The sequence below is a fragment of the Spinacia oleracea genome, chromosome 4 (assembly GCF_020520425.1).
Source record: "Spinacia oleracea cultivar Varoflay chromosome 4, BTI_SOV_V1, whole genome shotgun sequence".
In the NCBI taxonomy this organism is placed as follows: Eukaryota; Viridiplantae; Streptophyta; class Magnoliopsida; order Caryophyllales; family Amaranthaceae; genus Spinacia; species Spinacia oleracea.
The window spans coordinates 68,006,814-68,030,643 of record NC_079490.1 but is presented as its reverse complement, the minus strand read 5'-3'; the positions used below and the strand labels follow the sequence as shown (position 1 = coordinate 68,030,643).

General features: G+C 34.1%; 1 protein-coding gene and 1 long non-coding RNA gene across 2 annotated transcripts; both read right to left on the bottom strand.

The window, feature by feature from the left end:
- Nucleotides 1-841: 841 nt before the first annotated feature.
- Nucleotides 842-2,783, bottom strand: LOC110781018 (replication protein A 70 kDa DNA-binding subunit C). Its single transcript, XM_056841820.1, has 6 exons — nt 2,724-2,783; nt 2,331-2,604; nt 2,161-2,251; nt 1,898-2,022; nt 1,739-1,817; nt 842-1,647 (listed from the first exon to the last, which is right to left on the bottom strand). Exons 1-6 carry the CDS (start codon nt 2,781-2,783, stop codon nt 1,500-1,502), a joined length of 777 nt encoding a protein of 258 aa, XP_056697798.1. The 3' UTR covers nt 842-1,499.
- Nucleotides 2,784-22,164: 19,381 nt separating this feature from the next.
- LOC110805329 (uncharacterized) lies at nt 22,165-23,079 on the bottom strand. Its single transcript, XR_002537985.2, has 2 exons — nt 22,673-23,079; nt 22,165-22,400 (listed from the first exon to the last, which is right to left on the bottom strand). It is a non-coding gene; the product is annotated as an uncharacterized lncRNA (long non-coding RNA).
- Nucleotides 23,080-23,830: the final 751 nt, after the last annotated feature.

Genomic DNA, 23,830 nt, shown 5'->3' with positions numbered 1-23,830 from the left:
TCTATAGTGTAAATGTAGTGTCGGGCTTCGGGTTTGTAGTCTTTCGGAGGATGGAGCGTAATCATATATCGTTCGGCTAATCGTTTATCTTTGAAGCCTATTCACCAAGTTTACTTGGAACTGGGGCTGGGGTAGTTCGAGGTTAGAGCGTAGTTTCATTGTACGTTTTGTTCTACAAGAAGTGTTTTACTAGTTCGGAGTCCTCGTAATTCACCCATTCGAAAGGATGGTGTCAGGTAGTCCGCCTTGGTTTTCTTTCCTTATAAAAAAAAAAAAAAAAATATGATATAGAACAGGTACGTGCGTAACGATCAATTTGTAATCCACATAGTACCTACTTTTTTAGGAGATGAGCACATTCTTCCGCCCAATCAGCATATATAACATACGTGACTTTGTAGTCTGGAAGTTTCAAAAATGCACGGGGCGGGTTTTTTAAAATGAAAACATAGGAATTAGATAAATATGACCGACATTTGCGTAATAGAACATCTTTCCCATTAACCTACACGAAGTATAAAAGAGGAACACTAATGTAAGAAATTAATATGTATGAATAATTAAATCATTAAAATTCATGAAATTAGGGAAGTTTTAGACCTGGTCAAATATTTCCCTCAAGGCTTCGTTTGGTAGAGTGTAAAACGTTTTCAATGTAAAATGATTTTCCATGGAAAACATTTTTCAAGGGAAAACAAAACTTCAAACTAGTTTTCCTTTGTTTGGTAACTTAAAGGAAAATGGGAGAAGATGGTGAATATTGAGGGGAAGAAAGGAGAGGGAGGTAAGGAGGAATGAAGGAAAAGTGGTTTCCCTCCATTTCAAATGGAAAAGAGTTTTCCACATTTGAGGGAGTCATGGAAAATTATTTTTCATCCCTTACCCTACCAAACAACGTAAAATGATTGAAAATGGGAAAATCGTTTTCCATGAAAACGTTTTACGCCCTACCAAACGGAGCCCAAATGTGATGCAGAAGATTGTAAGAGGAACTCAACATGCTTGGTAAATAGTATGAGTCGCATAGAGCCAGTTGAATATTTGATCTTGATCCTCATTGACACACTTATAAGAGGTAAATGTTTCAAATGATTAAGCTCGGTCATTGTATGATATAAGAAAAATGTACATATAAAATGAATAATGAATAGTTTCCATTACCCCTCTGTAATTTGTATGTTTTGCCTACGACAACCATAACACACCGTATTATGACCGGTATAAGTGAGCTCATTATTGCATACGGAGCAAGCATCGAACCAATAAAAACTTTTAACATCAATATCAACTAATTCTACCAACACCCGGTACATGATCACCTATATCACATAAATAAATAAAGAAATTAAAAATATAAATGACACTATATTCCAAATAAGTTTTGTTAGCAAATAAAACTACATAAATATCTATTAATAAAATACAAATCTAAAATTTTAACGAATTGTGTATGCTTTAAGTGAGAGAGAAGGATTATAATTTGTGAAAAAATGCATGTTTCAATGAAGTATTCTTACTGTCCTTATGGTACCAAACTTCTTGATGGTGGTACGATGAGCATTTGATGTCAAAAGTGTATGATGTATCGACAAAGTACTGTTACAAATGGACTTTGACTTCCTTTGAGCAAAGTTATCATTAGCATACCTATAAATAAACATATCACATAATTTAATATATAAATTAGTTGATAGTAGTAGTTGATAAAAAAAATATAGAATTACGAAAAACATCATACCATTGCACTAAGTTAATAGTAGTCGCATCTTTGTGTGTCATGTACAATCGACTAAATCTCTCAGTTGATAGAAATAAACCTGACATATATGTTAATCATTATTAATCTCTCATATAAATTATGTTCGTATAGCAAAGAAATATTAAAAAAAATTCATACCATTGAAGTTCTTCACTTGCCAGCCACATGCTAGCAAGACCACAATGTGGTCTTTTTTTTGTAGAAGTTGCTTGCCGATTTCCAATATGAAGGTATCCCAAATTGTCATTCTTATTGCTATGCAACTACAATGTTAAACAATAGAAAATTGTTAACTAATGTACCGAGTATTTGAATTATTTATAAGCTTGAATATGTAACTTCGTACTCTATAACTTTTTACATTTCTCCATTTTTATGAAAACTTAACATAAAAATATTACCTTTGATCAAGAATAATAATATCTTGTTTTAGGAACCAATTATTTTCCAGAGGAATCACATTTCCCACATATACAAGAATTCCCATAACATCTGCAAAGGAAACCATGTATTTTTATCAATCGTAAATTTGTAGGTTGTTAATTAGAAATTGTAAATTTAGAAAAAATACCTATTAATCGTTCTTTATATTTATTATAATCTTGAATTGCATGCAATCCCACGAGATTATAATAAGTTGTTGGATAATCGTCGTTATCTTCGTCGGATACGATAAATTCTGTTTCTTTGGTTATCTGCAGTTGATATTGATGGGGCACCGTTTTAAATATTTCATCCGCGGGAATAACACTCACTCCTTCGATAATGTATACTAAACCTTCTTGTAGCCGACCAATGAAGGAGTCCACATCTTTGGGAAAAATAATGCATTGAATTGCTTCTCCCTGGATTCATGCATATATATAAAAAATCAAGTGTTATTCATGAATGTACATTTTATTTTCTGGATAAAAAGAAGTTGGAATTGAATTGTTTGCTTACATTGGTGTCGACTAAAATGAACTTCCATAGCTTCTTTCCTTGTTTCAATACTTGAACATCCAAAAGTCGAACCAACCGTCATTTGACATTTAATCTTCTTACGGTCGGAAACAAATACATAAATGGTGCATATCTTGTCTTTTGAAACATGATAAAAATAAATAATAGAGACTCGATTAGTACTACTACTTCCGTCTTAAATACGGTAATGTACTACTCCAAAGATGGAGGGAGAAAGGTAGACAATGAAATGGGTAGTGTAATTGATCAACAATAGATTCTAAATAGGAGTACTCCGTAAAATTTGATAGGGTTGCTTTCTCTTAATTATATTAGTGGGTAGTTATTTTGCTTAATACCATTGACACATAAGGAAGAGATACCCTAAATTATATGCCTACTATAGGATTAGTAAGATATAAGATACGGAGTATATAAAAACTGCTCATATTTTTAGTAGGTAGTTATCATATTTTTTTCTTAAGTATTGATTTTATTTTATTTTTTTTTTTTTTTTTTTTTTTTTTGAATATTGTTGTTTGTGAGCTAACTGAATGTAGGGAGGTTAAAGTTACGTAAATGTATTTGAGTAAAGGACATTTTTAGCAAGTGAAAATTCCCAACCATGAAAACGGTGTTCCCTTTAAAGTGTAACATAGATTCGTGCATTGATTAAATCCTAATCCTAAGAGATTAAATTTATTATTTAGAGTTCTAATAAGATTCTAATTAATAAATCCATATCCTAGTAGGATTATAATTCCTTTCCATAAACTCTATAAATATAGGCCTAGGGTCACATATTTAACAGACGATTTTGAAGTATTCAAAGACAAGATTTTTAAGCAAAAATCAGCCAAACACTTGCAACCCAAATAGCCGAAAATCCTAGTAACCTTAAGGGAGATTCTAGTTGGTCAAGCTTAAGGCGGATCCGGACGTGTTGTGGACTATCTACGGAGGGACGACATTTGGAGTCCTAAAGACTTGTTCTTGTTCGGTTCGGGCGCAGCTAGGGAGGGCACGCTACAAAGTGTATGCATCTGAATTATGCTAAATGATTATGTGTAAATAATATGTTTCCTGGCTTTATGGTTTTTCTGCATGATTTATGTTTATTCATATGTATCATAACCTAACATTACTAAGATTGATGTAAAGGTTATCCAAGTAAGTGTTATTTTGGCATGGCACCTTTTAACTCAATTTTTAAAGTTTGGAACTTAAGGCTCTTACTATGTTGGTTAGATTTTAAGTGAACTAAAATCCTTAATCATGCAACATAATCAAGCCACAATCTAATGCATAATTAAGACATATTTAAAGCAATAAATAACTTAAAGCATGCATAAGATATAAATGTGATCTAGTATGTCCCGACTTCATATTGAAGCTTCAACTTCAAACTCCGTCCTGAAAATGGATTGGAAACTCCGTCTTGAATTTTACCATGGGAGGCGCCATTTTCTTCAAATAGGATAAGCTATAATTGAAACTAATTACAACTATTTGATGGTACGCAGACCATATTTAAAATTAAAAAACTTTGGTGCATTAGACCAATTTTACATTCAAATTAATGGTACGCAGACCATATTTTCTATCCTATTTGGGCCATACTAGTCACTTTCCATAACCTGCAAAACACCATTCACCCATTCGTTTATCAATGAATGGCCCTCAAAGCTGGTTAGTAGAACATATTATGCATCACATAAATATTTGCAGCAATTAATCAAGGCTTCCAATAATCTACAAATTTTTCAATCCTTATTAATTCTAATCGAGTTGTTTTAACCTTAAAGGAATGTAGACCTAATCAAGAGTTTATGACTAAAAAGCTCCCACTAAAACCAAGAAATTTACATGCTTTACGAATTTTAAACATAAAATTGTATTTCCTAGTCCAACCGGAACTTACAAATTTAATTAAAATTTAAAGCTCATATAAAATATTATTTAAATCTTTTATTTTATTTTCAGTTGATTAAATTAATTAATTTAAATTTCATCAAGGTTTTAATTTTAGTAAAATAATTAGTATAAATAAAGTTATAATAATTAAATTATTCAAAATTAAACTCCAAGAAAAAATTAAATTACGAATTTAAATTTAATCAAAATCGTTTTCAACCGAAAAATTAAAACGAACCAATCGGGCCAAGACAAGGCCATAGGCTTGCGCCCATGCCTCGTCGAGGCCTCGATGCAGCAGCGCCCATGGGCTGCCACTCGCATTGATCGTACCACAAGACACGAGCAGCCACGCGTAGACGCAACAAGCCACGCCAACGCGCATCATGCTCCCTCGTTGTGGCGAGGCATACCTCACTGGGCGGGGCAGCGCTCGATGGTCGAGCCAGCTCTCGCTGCCCGCGCGCGCAGCCTTGTTTGCTCCCTATCTTGCTTCTCGCCTCTCCGCCCACATGCCCATCAGGGCTGCCCCCCCCCCCCCCCACGCGCATGTGCCATGCCTTGCTCGTTGCATCGTACCGCATGGGCGATGAGCTCCCTTGCTCGTCGTCGCATGCCTGCACTATACAACACCCCTTAAGGGTAACACTTAGCGTCCATTGCTTCATGCGTGCAAGAATCGTGAACGAATTTCATAAAATTGAAACTTTTATAATTTAAATTTATTGACAAATTAATAACTCATAAATTTAGGCGAAAAATCGAAAGTTTATTATTCAAATTAATTTCCGATTATATTTATTTTCATGGATTCAAATCGAGGTCATAAAATTTTAAAACTTTTCCAATTTTAACAAATTTTATGGTGGTTTTTAATTATAGGTTACTAATTAAATTGCTAATTAATTATGAAAATAAAATCAAATTCTAAATTATTCGAATTTCAACAAATTAATTACAATTACAAATTAGGTTGCATAATTAACAAGTTTAGGCATTAAAATTGTTAAACATATACAGTAGGTCAATCATATATTCAAGATTTACATACAAGATTAGCAAATATTTAATTTAACATCATAAAAATTTTAAATTTTGCGTTCGAAAAAATAAAACCTCCAAAAAGTCATAGTTAGGCTTCGAATTTGAGAATTCTGGGTTTGACATCAAATCTATGATTTTAGTCAAAATTTTAAAACGTCGTTTATATGCAAAATTCACTATAAAATTATACGATTCCGTCCATTATTGACTTAACTGCCGAAAATCCTGCGAACATATAATTAAATAATCACACGAATTTGAAATTAATTACAATCAATGAAATTAATCACGCCTTTAATTCATTGCAAATTTATAAAATTTAACCATGTTAACTATGGAATTAAATAGAGGCTTGTGATACCAGTGCTAGGTTATGACAAATATAAAACATATATTTTATACGGAAAAACCATAAATACAGGAATCCAAATTAATTGCCACATAGTCAATTAGCATAATTCAGGATACATACATGTGACGCGTGCCTTCCCTAGCTGCTCCCGAACCGAACAAGAACAAGTTTAGGACTCCAAGTGTAGTCCCTCCGTAGATAGTCCACGGCAGGTTCGGATCCGCCTTAGATTCAATTAACTAGAATATAGTCTAAGGTTTTATGTTATTCGAACTTAATTATATTGGGAAATTATTAAGCTAGTTTAATCTTAAACTATATGAATACTTGTGATTGATGTGTTATAAATTGTGATTATGTATCACCTATTTACAGGGAGGAAATATCGGACTTAGATTTCCACTAGGATTCAATTTACTAATTCGATTAGAATTCTATTAAAAATAATCCTTTGAATTATGTGTTTAATCAAACAACTAACTCTCGTGGATTTAGGAAAACAGTTAATCGGACAATCCTAAGCGTTTAAGGATTCGTAGCGTTGCACGAACACACACACACACACGCAGCCCACGAAGGGGCGCTGTGCGCGCGGCTCGGCCCAGCAGCCCCTGGCAGTCACGCAGCCCATTGCTTGGGCGCTGCTGCCAACCTGCCTTGCCTTGCTCGTTGGGCCTGGCCTTGCTTCGTGCTCGGTTGGGCCTGCTTGCTTGGCGGGCTGCTGCTGCTCGCTTGCTGCGCTAGCGCGGGCTTCATTAGGCGCGGGCCTAGCTTCGTGCTGGGCCTTGCGTCTAGCAAGCTTGTCCGATGTTTATTTCGTACGCCGCGCTTCCGATTCGTTTTCCAATTCCGGAATTCTTTTCCGATTCGAACAATATTTAATATTTCCGATTCCGGAATTTATTTTCGTTTCGAACAAATATTTAATTTTCCGTTTCCGGAATTTATTTCCGATTCCGATAATATTTCGATTCCGGCAATATTTCCGTTTCCCGCAATGTTTCCGATTCCCGCAATAATTCCATTTCCAATAATATTTTTCGATACGTACCATGTTTCCGTTTCAGGAAACATCTACGACTTGGATAATATTTATATTTCCGTTACGATCCATATTTCCATTTTCAGCAATGTCATCGTTTCCGGAGTATTCATAATTTTCCTTTTGACGATTTCAGCTCCCACTGGAACCGAGATCCGTGGATTCCGAATATCCATAAATTGAGTATTTAATTCACTTATATACATGATCCGTTCACGTACTATTTGTGTGACCCTACGGTTTCAGTCAAGAGTAAGATGTGGATTAATATTATTAATTCCACTTGAACTGAAGCGGCCTCTAGCTAGGAATTTAGCTCACTTGATCTCACTAAATTATTAACTTGCATAATTAATTAATACTGAACCGCATTTATTAGACTTAGCATTGAATGCATACTTGGACCAAGGGCATTATTTCCTTCAGATTAGTGTCTAATAATGTAATGAAATTTACTTATGACAAATTTTCATCTCTTACAGTAAAGTTTCATAGGTCTGTCCGATACTAATCTTCTCAAGTAAGTACCTATGCAAATGATAGCGACATTGCCATGTCCACATAATTCAAGAAACATAACTACTAGTAATCTTGCATTCTAGTCGTCTAGCATTTTCTATGCGTCCATCTTTATAGAAAACATCCTACCAGGGACCATATTCAACTTTTGACATTCAAGTTCACTTGATAGACATTTCTTAGTCACAGGACTGGTCCTAACAGTCTATCTTGAATATATCGTCAAATTGAAAGGACTCATCATTTAATAAACCACAAAATTAAATGGAAAATGAATTATATTCATTTATATGAATGGTTAACCAAAAATTTTTACAAAGTATTAAACTCTAAAACTTTAAAACATTTATTAAGGACATCAAAGCCATTCTCTACCATGCTTGATTCCCATAGCTGCAGTGTGCGAGGTTGCGGCAGAGGTTTAGTTAATGGATCTGAGATGTTGTCATCAGTTCCAATCTTTCTTATCTCGACTTCTTTTCTTTCAACGAACTCTGGTAGAAGGTGAAATCTACGAAGTACATGCTTGACTCTTTGGTGGTGTCTAGGCTCCTTTGCCTGTGCAATAGCTCCGTTATTGTCACAATATAGAGCTATTGGTCCCTTAATGGAGGGGACTACACCAAGTTCACCTATGAACTTTCTTAGCCAAATAGCTTCCTTTGCTGCTTCATGTGCAGCAATGTACTCCGCTTCAGTTGTAGAATCCGCAATGGTGCTCTATTTAGCACTTTTCCAGGTTACTGCACCTCCGTTGAGGCAGAAGACAAACCCAAACTATGATATAAAATCATCTTTGTCGGTTTGGAAACTTGCGTCCGTATAGCCTTTAACAATTAACTCATCATCTCCACCATAGACCAGGAAATCATCTTTGTGCCTTTTCAAGTACTTCAGAATATTTTTTGCGGCAGTCCAATGCGCCTCTCCAGGGCCTGACTGGTATCTTCTCGTAGCACTGAGTGCGTACGCAACATTCGGGCGTGTAGATATCATAGCATACATTATTGGACCAATCAATGATGCATATGGAATCCCATTCATTCGTCTACGCTCATCCAGCGTCTTTGGGCACTGAGTCTTGCTTAGAGTCATTCCATGAGACTTGGGTAGGTAGCCTCGCTTGGAGTCTGCCATCTTGAACCTTTTAAGCACCTTATTGATATAAGTCTTTTGACTAAGTCCAATCGTCTTATTAGATCTATCTCTGTAGATCTTGATGCCCAGTATGTACTGTGCTTCTCATAGATCCTTCATCGAAAAACATTTCCCAAGCCAAATCTTGACAGATCAACATAGGAATGTCATTTCCGATAAGTAATATGTCATCGACATATAATACTAGAAAAGCAATTTTGCTCCCACTGACCTTCTTGTATACACAAGATTCGTCTGCGTTCTTGATGAAACCAAAGTCACTGACTGCTTTATCAAAACGTATATTCCAGCTCCAAGATGCTTGCTTTAATCCGTAAATGGATTTCTTACGCTTGCATACCTTTTTAGCATTCTTTGGATCTTCAAAACCCTCAGGCTGTGTCATAAACACAGTTTCCTTTAAAACGACGTTTAAGAAAGCGGTTTTGACATCCATCTGCCATATTTCGTAATCGTAATATGCAGCGATTGCTAACATTATCCGGATAGACTTTAGCATTGTAACTGTTGAAAAGGTTTCATCGTAATCCACACCGTGAACTTGCCTGTAACCTTTTGCAACCAATCTAGCTTTGAAAACTTATAATTTCGCATCCTTGTCCTTTTTCAGTTTGAAAACCTATTTGCTTCCTATGGCTTGGTAGCCATCTGGAAAATCAACTATATCCCAAACTTGGTTTTCCGACATGGAGTCTAATTCAGATTGCATGGCTTCTTGCCATTGCTTGGAGCTAGGGCTCGTCATAGCTTGTTTGTAAGTCGCAGGTTTATCGCTTTCTAGCAATAGAATTTCATAGCTCTCGTTCGTCAAAATACCTATATATCTTTTCGGTTGAGACCTATATCTCTGCGATCTACGCAGGGTTACATTTCTAGTTGGTTCTTGATTCTCACCAGATACTTCTAAAGATCTCTGAGTTTCGACCTGGATGTCATCTTGAGCATTCTATAGAGTTTGTTGTTCGACTTGAATTTCTTCGAAGTCTACTTTTCTCCCACTTGTCATTTTGGAAATGTGATCTCTTTCCAAAAAGATACCATCTCGAGCAAGAAACACCTTGTTCTCAGATGTATTGTAAAAGTAATACCCCTTTGTTTCCTTTGGGTAGCCCACAAGGATACATTTGTCTGATTTTAATTCAAGTTTGTCTGAAATTAATCGTTTGACGTATACTTCACAACCCCAAATCTTAAAAAAAGACACATTTGGAGTCTTTTCAAACCATAACTCACATGGAGTCTTTTCGACAGCTTTAGACGGAGCTCTATTTAGTGTGAGTGTAGCTATGTTTAGTGCATGTCCCCAAAATTCTATTGGAAGTTCGGCCTGACCCATCATTGATCGAACCATGTCTAGCAAGGTCCTGTTCCTCCGTTCTGAAACACCGTTCCATTGAGATGTTCGGGGAGGATTCAATTCTGAAAAGATTCCGCATTCTTTCAGATGGTCATCAAATTCATAGCTCAGATATTCACCGCCTCTATCAGACCGCAGTGCTTTAATCTTCTTGCCTAATTGATTCTCTACTTCACTCTGAAATTCCTTGAATTTGTCAAAGGATTCAGACTTATGCTTCATTAGGTAGACATAACCATATCTACTGAAGTCATCAGTGAAAGTGATAAAGTAGCTGAAACCACCTCTAGCACTTGAACTCATTGGTCCACATACATCGATATGGATTAAACCCAATAGATTAGTTGCTCTTTCTCCAACTTTAGGGAAAGGTTGCTTTGTCATTTTGCCAAGTAATCATGATTCGCATTTACCATAAAACTCTAAGTCAAATGGTTCTAGAATTCCTTCATTTTGAAGTCTTTCTATTGCGCTTCATGTTAATATGGCCTAATCAACAATGCCACAGATAGGTGAGATCTGAATCATTATTTTTTTCCTATTTGGTATTTCTGTTATAAACTTGTTTGTCGTGATCTAGCACATAAAGTCCATTGGCTAATCTAGCAGATCCATAAAACATCTTTTTAAAATAAAACGAGAAACTATTGTCTTTTATTAAAAAGATAAATCCCTTAGCATCTAAGCAAGACACAGAAATGATGTTTTTAGTAAGACTTGGAACATGAAAACACTCTTCCAGTTCCAAAACTAGCTCAGAGGGCAACGGCAAATAATAAGTTCCTACAGCTAATGCAGCAATCCTTGCTCCATTTTCCATTCGTAGGTCGACTTCACCCTTGCTTAACCTTCTACTTCTTCTTAGTCCCTGTGAATTGGAACATAAGTGTGAGCCACAACCTGTATCTAATACCCAAGAAGTTGAATTTGCAAGTATATAGTCTATAACGAAAATACCTGAAGATGGAACGACAATTTCGTTCTTCTGATCTTCCTTCAGCTTCAAGCAGTCTCTCTTCCAATGCCCCTTCTTCTTACAGTAGAAGCATTCAGATTCAGAAGTGGGTTGGCTCACCTTCTTCTTTTCAGACTTGGTGCCGCCAGTTTTCTTAGTTGGGTTGGCTTTCTTGCCACCTTTTGTAGCATTCATCTTCTTGCTAGATTTCTTGAACTTGCCCCCAAGCACCATAAGCAGATCTTGCTTATCACGTTTGAGCGTTTATTCAGTAGTCTTCAGCATACTGTGAAGCTCAGTGAGCGTTTTGTCCAGACTATTCATGTTGTAGTTCAGCTTGAACTGATCATACCCTATATGAAGAGAATGGAGGATGGTGTCTACAACCATTTCTTGAGAGAACTGCTGATCCAGCCGACTTATATTCTCAATAAATCCAATCATCTTGAGAACATGTGGACCTTACGAGCTCTCCCTTCTTGATCTTGGTGTCAAGAATTTGCCTATGAGTCTCGAATCTAGATCTTGGAACATGTTCTTTAACTCATTGATGAATGTGAAAGCATCTGAGTTGAGGAATTTTTTCTGTAGATCTGCACTCATGGTTGTAAGCATTAGACATTTCACATCCTTGTTGGCATCAATCCAACGATTGAGGGCTGCTTGAGTGACCCCTTCGCTCGCGGCTTCGGTTATCGCCTTTTCTAGGACATACCCCTTTTTTCCTGCATAAGAACTATTTGCAAGTTCCTTTTCCAGTCAAGGAAGTTTTTCCCGCTCAACTTCTCCTTTTCGAGAATTGATCGGATGTTGAATGAATTGTTGTTTTCCATATTTAAAACTACAATTGAAAAGAATAAAAAAAAAAAAAAAACCATTCACAGTTTCGCTTAATAAACTTAAATTTTAGCATTCATGCATAATTCAATATTTATTAAGCATTTTATTCGAGTTTTGTGTTCCGACAGGTGTGAATAAAATGAATCCAAGATCCTTAAATCATTGAAGAATTAAGCACATTATGTATTTACCAAACAACTAATCAAATCAGCTAATGCAAACAGCTAACGCTAACAGCTAGTCAAACCAGCTAACAGCTAACCGCTCCTAACCAAACAGGGCCTAAATCATTTTCCACGACATAAAAGGACTCCTTACTTATATCGTCGAATTTCACCAAAACTAACATGTACTCACAATTATTTGTGTACCTTACCCCTTCAGAATCAACAAGTAACACCTCGCAATGGTTATCCAAGTAAGTGTTATTTTGGCATGACACCTTTTAACTCAATTTTTAAAGTTTGGAACTTAAGGCTCTTGCTATGTTGGTTAGATTTTAAGTGAACTAAAATCCTTAATCATGCAACATAATCAACCCATAATCTCATGCATAATTAAGACATATTTAAAGCAATAAATAACTTAAAACATGCATAAGATTTAAATGTGATCTAGTATGGCCCGACTTCATCTTGAAGCTTCAACTTCAAACTCCGTCTTTGAAAATGGATTGGAAACTCCGTCTTGAATTTCACCATGGGAGGCGCCATTATATTTTCTTCAAATAGGATATGCCATAATTAAAACTAATTACAACTATTTGATGGTACGCATACCATATTTAAAATAAAAACTTTGGTGCATTAGACCAATTTTACATTCAAATTAATGGTACGCAGACCATATTTTCTATCCTATTTGGGCCATACTAGTCACTTTCCATAACCTGCAAAACATTACATTTACAATATATCATTCACCCATTCATTTATCAATGAATGACCCACATAGAAAGTTAATAGAAAAAATCATGCATCACATAAACATTTGCAGCAACTAATCAAAGGTTCCAACAATCTACAAATTATTCAACCTTATTAGTTCTAATCGAGTTTTTTTAACCTTAAAGGAAAGTAGACCTAATCAAGAGTTTAGTGACTAAAAGCTCCCACTAAAACCAAGAATTTACATGCTTTGCAAATTTTAAACATAAAATTGTATTTCCTAATCCAACCGGAAACGTACAAATTTAATTAAAACTTAATGCTCATATAAAAATATAATTTTTAAATCCCTTAATATTATTTTCAATTGATTAAAATTAATTAATTAAATTTTATGAAGGTTTTAATTTTATTAAAATAATTAGTATAAAGTAATTTATAATAATTAAATTAATCAAAATTAAATTCCGAGAAAAAATTTAATTACGAAATTAAATTAAATTAAAATTGTTTTCAACCGAAACATAAACAAATGACGGCCCAAAGTGCCAAGGCAAGGCCGTAGGCCGAAGCCCACGCCACGCCGCAACGCCCATGAACCGCGTGCACAAGGCAGCGCCCATGGCCTGCTTTGTTGCTGGTTGAGTGACGCACCACAGCAAGCAACCCACCAGCACTTGTTGTGCTTGTTGATGCGCGCTGGGCAGGGGGCTTGGCGCAACGGCACGCGAGCTCCCTTGCTCGTTGTGCTGATGCCTCGCCTCTTGCCTTGCGCTACGATGCATCGCCGCCTTGCTCGATCACCCGCACAACACACACATCACAGGCCCGTGCCCTCTCGCGCATGCTTGTGCGTGATCGCTGCCTCGTAGCGCATGGGCGACGAGCTCCCTTGCTCGTCGTCGCATGCCCGCAATATGCAACACCCCTTAAGGGTAACACTTAGCTTCCATTGCTTCGTGCGTGCAAGATTGGTGACCGATTTATAAAAATTAATAACTTTTATATTTAAATTTAATGACAAATTATTAATCGATTTTAATTTCACTAAATTTAGGCAGAAAAAAAATCGAAAATTTATTATTCAAATTAATTTCCGATTACATGTATTTTTAAGGATTAAATTCTAGGTCATAAAATTTTAAAAATTTACAATTTTAACAAATTTTATAGTGGTTTTTAATCATAGGATCCTAATTAAATTATCAATTTATTTATGAAGATCAAAACAAATTCTAAATTATTTGAAATTCAACAAATTAATTAAAATTACAAATTAGGTTGTATAATTAACAAGATTAGGCCTTAAAATTGTTAAACATATAAAGTAGGTCAATCATAGATTCAAGATTTACATACAATGATACAAGATTCGCAAATATTTAATTTAACATCATAAAAATTAAAAATTTTGCATTCAAAAAACTAAAACCTTCGAAAAGTCATAATTAGGCTTCGAATTTGGGAATTCTGGGTTTGGCATCAAATATATGATTTTTGTAAAATTTTAAAACGTAATTTACATGCGAAATTCACTATAAAAACATAAGATTTCGACCGTTATTGAAAAAACTGCCGAAAAATCCTACGAACATATAATTCACTAATCGCACGAATTTGCAATTAATTACATACACTAAATTAATCACCCCTTTAATTCATTGCAAATTTATAAAATTTAATCCATGTTAACTATAATTGATTATGGAATAAATTAGAGGCTCGTGATACCACTGTTAGGTTATGAATTATACAACAATATAATTCATGTGGAATAACCATAAAGCCAGAATCCAAATTAATTGACACATAGTCAATTAGCAAAATTTAGGTGACATACAATGTGATGCGTGCCTTCCCTAGCTGCTCCCGAACCGAACAAGAACAAGTCTGTAGAGCCCCAAATGTTGCTCCTCCGTAGAAAATCCACAGCACGTTCGGATCCGCCTTAGGTTCAATCAACTAAGATCTTACTTAAGGTTTTATGTATTCGGGCAGGCTTGTATTATGTTCTCCCTTGAACACAATGGGAAATAAAGAATATGAATTTTCAATTCAATTGATGTGTATAACTATGAGACTCTAGCCCTATATTTATAGTGTATGAAATAAGGAATTTGAGTTTTACTATGAATAGAATTACTAAACCTAATAGGAATGAAATTCTTATTCAATTAGAATTGCAACTATAATTAAACTCTTAATTATTTTAATTCTAGTAAAACTAGGAATTTAACTAATCGGATATTTCTTGGAGCCCAAGACGAACAACCCCACGCAGCCACAAGGGCCCACGTGGATTGCCCGAGCTGCCTTGGCCTACGGCGATGCGGCCCATGCCTCGCAGGCCTCTTAGCTGCTGCACGCAAGTTGGGCGCATCCCATGTGCTGTTGCCTTTCCGCATGCTTGGCGCGGCCCATGAGCTTCTACCTTGCTTGCAGCTTGGCGCGGCCCATGGGGTGCTGCCTTGCTCGTAGCTTGGCGCGGCCTCATGGCTGCGGCCTTGCTCGCAAGGCGCGGCCCATGGTCTGCCTTTGCTTGTCGAGCGATGGGCCGACTCGCTTGCCGGCATGTCGCTCGCCGAGCTTCCGATTTGTTTTCCGATTCCGAAATTCATTTCCGTTTTGAACAAATACTTACGTTTCCGTTAATATTTCCGATTCCGGAAATAATTTACTTTTCCGACAATATTTTCGATTCCCATAATATTTCTGTTTCCAGCAATATTTCCGATTCCGGCAATATTTCTATTTCCGATAATATTTTCTGATACGAGCCATGTTTCCGTTTCCGGCAACATCTACGGCTTGGATAATGTTTATATTTCCGTCATGAACTATATGTCCGTTTCCGGCAATATCATCATTTCTGGAGTATTCTTTATTATGCCTTTTGACGATTTCTGCTCCCACTGGAACCGAGATCCGTCGTTTCAAAATGTTCATAAATGGAGTACTTAATGAATAACATATTCACTTAAATACTTGATCCGTTCACGTACTATTTGTGTGACATTACGGGTTCAGTCAAGAGTAAGTTGTGGATTAATATTATTAATTCCACTTGAACTGAAGCGGCCTCTAGCTAGGCATTCAGTTCACTTGATCTCACTAAATTTATTAACTTGTTAATTAATATTGAACCGCATTTATTAGACTTGGCATTGAATGCATACTCGGACCAAGGGCATTATTTCCTTCACTGACAGATATAAGATGATTTGTGCTCCATTTACTGGTCTTGATAATCACAAACTTTGTATTACATTTGGAGCAGCATTTTTGGGGATGAGAAAGCTGAATCTTTTTCATGGTTATGTGAAAAGTTCTTAGATGCAATGGAGGGTCATAAACTTGTTTGCATCATCACTGATTAAGATCCTATAATGGAAGTAGCCATCAATTTTTTTTACACGTCTACTCATAGGTTTTGCATATTGAATATATATAATGAGTAAACTTTCAAAAAAGGTGGGAAGCTCTTTGAGTAGTAATGACGTTTTTATGAACCAATTTAAGTCTTGTGTGTATATTTCAGAGATAAAGGAGGAATTTGAACCATCTTGGAAATCAGTTATTAGTGAATTTGAGTTACAAAATAATGATTGGCTTTCTCAGATGTTTTCAATTTGGAACTTGTGGATACCGGCTTATTTCAGAGATGTTTTCTTAGGAGTTGTATTACGGGCAACGTCGAGGTCTGAAAGTGAAAGTAGTTTCTTTTGTAGTTTCACAGATCCGCATTTGAGTCCAGTGGAGTTCAGGATGCGATTTGAGATTACTGTAGAATCACATAGACATTAATACTCAATCAATGTCTGACAATGATAACTTTTCTTTAATTCATGAACTAAAAACAAATAGGGATTGGGAGAGACATGCAAGTCCAGTCTACACTTTCACTAACTTTTACAAGTTTCAAGAGCAGTTGTGGCTTGCTTGTATGGATTGTGAAGTTGAGGGCAAGAAAGAGACAAAAGAGGGACTAGTTATAACAATATCTAATCATGCTCGAAAAAATCGGAAGATGCCTGAGGTTGTATATAACTCTCTCAGTCATATGGCACGCTGTTCGTGCAAAATGTTTCAATGTGAAGGCATTCCATGCTGACATATATTGTGCATTCTGAAGGGAAAAGGTTTGTCTAAAGTTCCAGGTTACTATATCTTGAACAGATAGACCAAGATGGCAGCAAGCAAGTCAATTTTTTACGTGTCTAATGAGACACCAGTTTGTGTCGTTATATCATATCAAAATATGTTAAGTATAGTATTTTATAATTACGGTGATCACTTTGAAAAGATAACCAACAGTTATCCAATGAAATATTTGAATATGATATTATATACGTACGATGTGATAATTCAGGCCATCCGGGATTAGGAAAACCAGTCATGAGAATTTGAAAATTCTTTTCAAATAAAAATTTATGTGTTGACATTCCCTCATATGTTGTATATATTCAAAGGCAGGACATAATGATGAGGTTGAGTTGTATTTCAATCAAATTTTTATAATGACTCGATTGAGAAAATAAATACAAGAGATATTAAATACTTTGAAAACTTGTATAATGATATGATAGGTGACTTGAAGTTCACCATGATAGTAAGTGACCTGAATTTCACCAAAATGATAGTAAGTGACTTGAAGATCACCAAGAAATTTACAAGTGTTTTGTGATTGATTTAAGTATCATAAAATCTCTTGATAGGGGCAATCATATGTCAGCACGAAATGAGAAAATATTTGAAAAAAAAAAAAAAAACAACTGCATAGTGCATCTACTCCCCATGATCAATGTTAATCTCCAGAAGAGAACGAAAGTATGAAATATTTATTAAAATACACGTTTGAAAATGTATTATTAGTTGGTGAAAGAATTTATGCCCCATAACATATTGAAAATATTTTCCCAACTTAAGGAGAGACGAGCAAGAATAAGTTGGCAAAATTGAAAGATAATAAATTGATCCCCATATGAGTAAGTGTACATGCCAACTTTATGTCCTCGAAGTATGTTTGGACATAAATATCTATGACTTAATTATGTTAAGAGACATAAAGGTATATGATAGTAATAGTGCTCGATGTTACATAAAGTAAGTGTTGAGAAATATATACACCTGAAGTATAGATTATATATACGGTTCCAACATAATGATAAATTATAGATTTATTTATATGAAAGGGCAAGATAATGCAGTTGATGATATTATTGAAAATAAAGAAAACACTAATATATAGTGTATGAAATACCCTTGAAGCGGTATAGATATCTGAACTATAATAGATGGCCCGTGTGAAAAGACGAATGATACCTATTGAATAATTATTCAGATATCATTGATGAATAGCATGCAAAGTATATGTTGAAGAATTTTGATGATACCGGTATATGATGGAACCGAAATATAATGCATATGCGAGAAATAATGGATTGAATAGGGGATTGTAAATTTATGTCTATTTCGATGTAGACATCATTATAATGATCAAATGAGCTCATGGACCTGAAGTCCAACAAGTTATGGATTTGAAATATCCACACTGTACAGTGTTTTGCATTTGAGTCTTGCATTCATATACATGTGTAGTTAATAGGAAATTGCATCATTCATCATAAATTTAGTTTGTTTTATATTTTATCATGGTATGATGTAGAATTATCCAGTTATAATTTCATATTACATGTTTCAAAACTATTATGATGTCGTATATAAATATGCATCCAAAGAATGGTAAGCTGGATTTGCAACATTGTGGAAATTTATAAGAGGAATTTCTTACTCCAATGGGCGAATAGTTGCGAAAGAAGTATATATAATGTTGATTTAATAACATGTTATGAATCATGCAAATAAGAAAATTTCCTGAAGAACTTATACATGATGTTCTTAAACATCTAGCCCTTTAATTTTTACATATGAATGTCATAACATTGATCAAATATTATCTAAACTCTTGAAGAGTGTTTTTGAACTGTTGTCTCAACCAGTAGTTTGAGTACCTCAGAATTATGAAATATACATATTAGTTTATTCACGGAAGAATTCGTGTACAAATATGAGTTGATTCAAAATTGTAAGATAAGAGTCTGTAATGTCCTTACATTGAGTTTTATTTTATGGTCCAGAAGAACCATAAATTACATTATACCCTAAGTTGGATAGTGATATTATTATTTATCATATATTGTCATGAAAGTATGACTAGAGAAATTTTGATCAACATTGATGATTACTACTACTTATGACCTCCAGAAGAAGGTTTACATATGTCCAATATGAAAGCTAGGATACATTTTGTAATATTATATGCAAGAATATATATTTATTTCAGGTATTATTTTCAAAAGTTTGGTGATATAAATTTTCACCTAGTGCATACAAGTGAAGATTTGAAAATTCAAGTCAAATGGTGGAGAATCAAATTTCAAGGAGCTACATGTTGATACATTTGAAAAGTTATCAACAATATTATATTCATTGAACTTGAAGATCTCAAGTGATGTATTCATCAGGGGGAGAAAATACGCGTTGCACTCTTTTTCCCTTAACCATGGTTTTGTCCCATTGGGTTTTCCTGGTAAGGTTTTTAACGAGGCAACATCCCAAGTGTATTATGATGAGTGTTGTACTCTTTTCCTTCACTAGGTTTTTATCCCACAGGGTTTTCCTATAAAGGTTTTTAATGAGGCATCATCTCATGTACATTTCAGAGTCATTGTATTATTTTAGATAATGGACATCCAAGGGGGAGTGTTATAAATATATTGTATTGTGGATGTCCATTATAAGTCTGACATCCTTATCCTATATAATACATGTATATGTATATATTATATTTGATGGGAATAAGGTTATAACTGCTTGTTTCTCTCTTCCCCTCTCTCCCTCTCCTCTATTTTCATAACACTTTTTGATTTTTATTCAACCCATGTGCTTGATTTTTGTCTTTTTTAGGCCTTTTTATTATGTACACACCTTTAATCTCTAATTTCTCTCTCCATAAAAGCCAACTAACATGTACTTTATCTTGAAAGTACAAATAATTATTGTTTTTATTATCAATGTTATCCTTTACCTTAATAACCGTGATTTTGGTCAAACAGGCACTATATTATGGGACGGAGGGAGTATATTCCACTTTCTCATACAAATCAATTATCAATGTATTATATTCCAATTTTTCGTGTACTATATTTCATATTTCTTAAGACCCGTGTTTTTAGTCAACGGGAGTATAATATAGGACGGAGGGAGTATAATCTAATATATATTTTTTTAATAAATCTAAAATAATATTATTGTTTGATGACGTAGGATTTCCTTGTCATCAAACAATAATATTATTTTAGATTTATTAAAAAATAAAAATAGATAAATAAAGACCCGATAAAAGATAATAAGAGATAAAGATAAATAAAACTCAGTAAAAGATAATAAGAGAAAAATAAAAATAGATAAATAAAGATCCGGTAAAAGATAATAAAAGAAAGATAAATAAAACTCAGTAAAGATAATAAGAGAAAGATAAAAATAGATAAACAAAGACCCGGTAAAAGATAACAAAATATAAAATTTGCTAGAAAGTAAAAAAAAAAAATAAAACTCAGTAAAAGATAATAAGAGAAAAATAAAAATAGATAAATAAAGACCTGGTAAAAGATAATAATATATACATTTTTAATTTTTTTAAAAGATAAATAAAACTCAGTATAAGATAATAAGAGAAGAATAAAAATAGATAAATAAAGTCCCGTTAAAGATAATAAGAGATAAATTTTGAAATTTTGAAATAGATAAATAAAGACCCGTTAAAACTGTCATATACTCATTGATTATACAAACAATCACTCTCATTAAAAAAAATGAATATAACCCGTACGTCGCACGGGCTTTAAATTTAGTTCTAATAAATTAAAGAGATCGACGGGGATTAATAGTATACTACATGAAAACTAATGACAATAAAGTGAAATAATGAATGATCATTATTTTTTTATGACAAAGATTAAATAGAAAGATTAATAAAGTTTGGACATGTGTCTTCAAAATGGGATTCCTTATGTGTCATTGAAATGATGATGGTTATGTTTTTTAAATACTAGGTATTGATGTGTAATTTAAATTTATTTTTTGTTTTGTCTTACTAATGTCTTTGTTTCCTAGGGTGTTTTGTTGCTGTGATGTTGTATGTGGTTACAATTTTGGCTCTAGCTGCTGCTGCTGGTGATGGTGGTGGTATTGCTGATGTTGATGTGGTGGTGATGGTGCTGCTTTTGATGTGGTGTTGATGCAGCCGTTTATTTTCTACCATCTGTTGTTGTCTTTTTCATTGGATAATAAGGAGAATTTTGTGTTGGTTTTCGTTGCTTGAGTACTTGTTAGAGCAATAAGCTGAAGTATGTATTATGTATCATCTTTTTAAGGTCACAGTTTGGTATCAAACTCAATTGTGTCTTGTGAGCAGTTGATGTACTTAAGAAGTCTAAATATTGGCTAATGCAGAAGACAGTTTTATAAAAATTTGCTACTTGTTGCAAGGTTAGATAATGTGACTATTGGATCAAACTAAACATCATTAATAATGATGTCAATATGGGAATTGTATTCTGGTTCAGATCAATTCACGGGATACTAATTGCTAAATCAATCATACCAATCATGATTCACGAGGAGGAAACACTAACACAAGCAATTAGTATATGGCCTGCAGATCTACCAAGCTGTGAAATCTGGTTATTGGAAGGTTGACAGTAAAGCGCATTCAGAAGTTCACTTTTGACATCAGTAATCATACCAGTTTTGAGATAGTTCATTTCTTATAAACACTCTGGAAAATCAATTTGTGATCCAGTTTTGAGCAAGAATACAACAAACAATTGAATGATCAAAGTTCCTCTCTGATTCAGATTTTTAGTGTTGAACTACTGAGTTGCAGTTGTAGATTTAACTCAACATTGTTAACTTTCTTGATAGTTTGAGCTTTGTTATGATTGAAATTTGGGAATACAAAGTACAACAACATTTCATAATTTACTGCCAACTGATTAATCAATCCCTTCTAAAGTTGTAACTGCAGTATTAGTGTTGCGTATCTACTACTATAAAACAAGTAATACTAAATTGAATAAGGTATTGCCATCTTAGGAATAGCTCTTAAAATGGCATACACGTATACTATAACGTTTAAAGACAACCTATTTAGGAATCGAACCCACGTCCTATGCATCATTTTCATAGTGCTCTACCACTTGAGCTAATAGGTTATAACACAGCTCCAACTACAGATTATTAAAATCAAGCAAGAACAAGACTATAGTGTTCGTCCATCACAAATTATTAGTTTTCAACTGAACTCTTCTATCATACTAATTCCAATACCAGACTCCCAAAATCAGACAAATTGATCATTGAAACCAAACATGATAAGAGTTTGCTAAAGCAACCCGTATAAACAAAAGTTTTCTTTCAATAGGTACAACACCAAATCAACAACGCATACACTAAGTATGCTAATTATCATTACCTATCCCAAATAGGACAATTAATAGTTTGACTTCAAACATTAAATTACCTTATGTAAATAATCATTCATCCTTTCCAATCAACATTTTTGCAGTACCTGATGGAATAAATAACAAAATTTTGCACCAACATTAAATTTACAAGCAATATTATTGGAAAAAAATCACTACACTTTCATATTTTTTCGACTTAATAAATCAAAATTTCTAAAATAGCTCAATCTAAAATTAAACAATAAAGAACAAATTGAATGAGAGAAAACTCAATAAACTTGAGACTTTTAGTACTCAAGTAACCAGTTATGGAATAAGACCTAAAAACCTAGAATTTGAAAGAAAAAATTATATAAGTTGAAGTAGAGAGGCATACTTATTTCATGAATCACAAGGCTGGTTTAGTTAACTAAACAAGGAGGGAAGGAGAAGCAATTCATCATCACCAATTCCTTGTTATCATCGATTCATGGATATGAGGAGTCTCGCGAAAAGAACAAAAAAAACTTAAATTGGCTTAATAATCATCTACACTTTCAGACGTAACTAATGTTTCCGTTGTTGAGGTCACACTCCATGGTGTTTGAATATTTACAATTTGCAGGGAGATTGGAAGGGATTCAAGGGAAGGAGGAGGGTAATGAATCGAGAGGAGAGAGAAAGATACTATAAGTTGTGGTTTTATATTTTTATAACTTTTTTTCAGTTTTAATAGGTTTTAATTATCATAAATCTTGGCCGTCAATCAAAATCCAAGGGTTGCGGATGAAAGTTGTCATTAAAAGAGGGGTTCTCATTATAAGAGGAGTTCTCATGAGAACCGGCCCCCTATATATCCTTCTATCTTTCTTATCTTGGTTGCTTTTTTTGGTTCAGATTTTGGTTAAGTTGTACATCACTCTTCCTAGGTTTTTCACCAGTAACTTTTGGTTCCTCAACAACAGGACCAAGGCTTCAAGTTTCCTTCTCATTCTTTTCTCTGCAGCCTCCGCATTTGAAATTTTCACATCTACTTCATTTCTGCCACTTTCTTTCGAACTGATCTACAAATATGTAAATATCAAGTCATATATCTATAGTAACAAAAAAAATATGAAATAACATAAGCCGTTAAATTACATGTAGTGAAAAACTAAATAACATACATTTCAAAATAAATAGCATCCATTGTAACAGAAATAACACACACATTTTACTAGAATAACACATGTTAAGCATGAATCGTAAAATAACATGCATGTTAACATGTATTATAATCTAAATAACATACATATTCTACATTAATAACATAATCAGGAACAGCAATAACATAAGCATTTTACTAGATTATAACAGATTAAGTGAACCTGGTTAAGAAAGAAATAACTCAAAGTGCTACTGGAATAACATACACAATAACATAAATAACACAAGATTTTAATTAATTATTTCTTTGATTTAGGCTTAAGAGAACAATTACTTTTCTTTATCTTCAAGATTCTTATTTGAGATTTCATCTTCTTCATTATTATTATTCTCTTCATATTTGTTAATA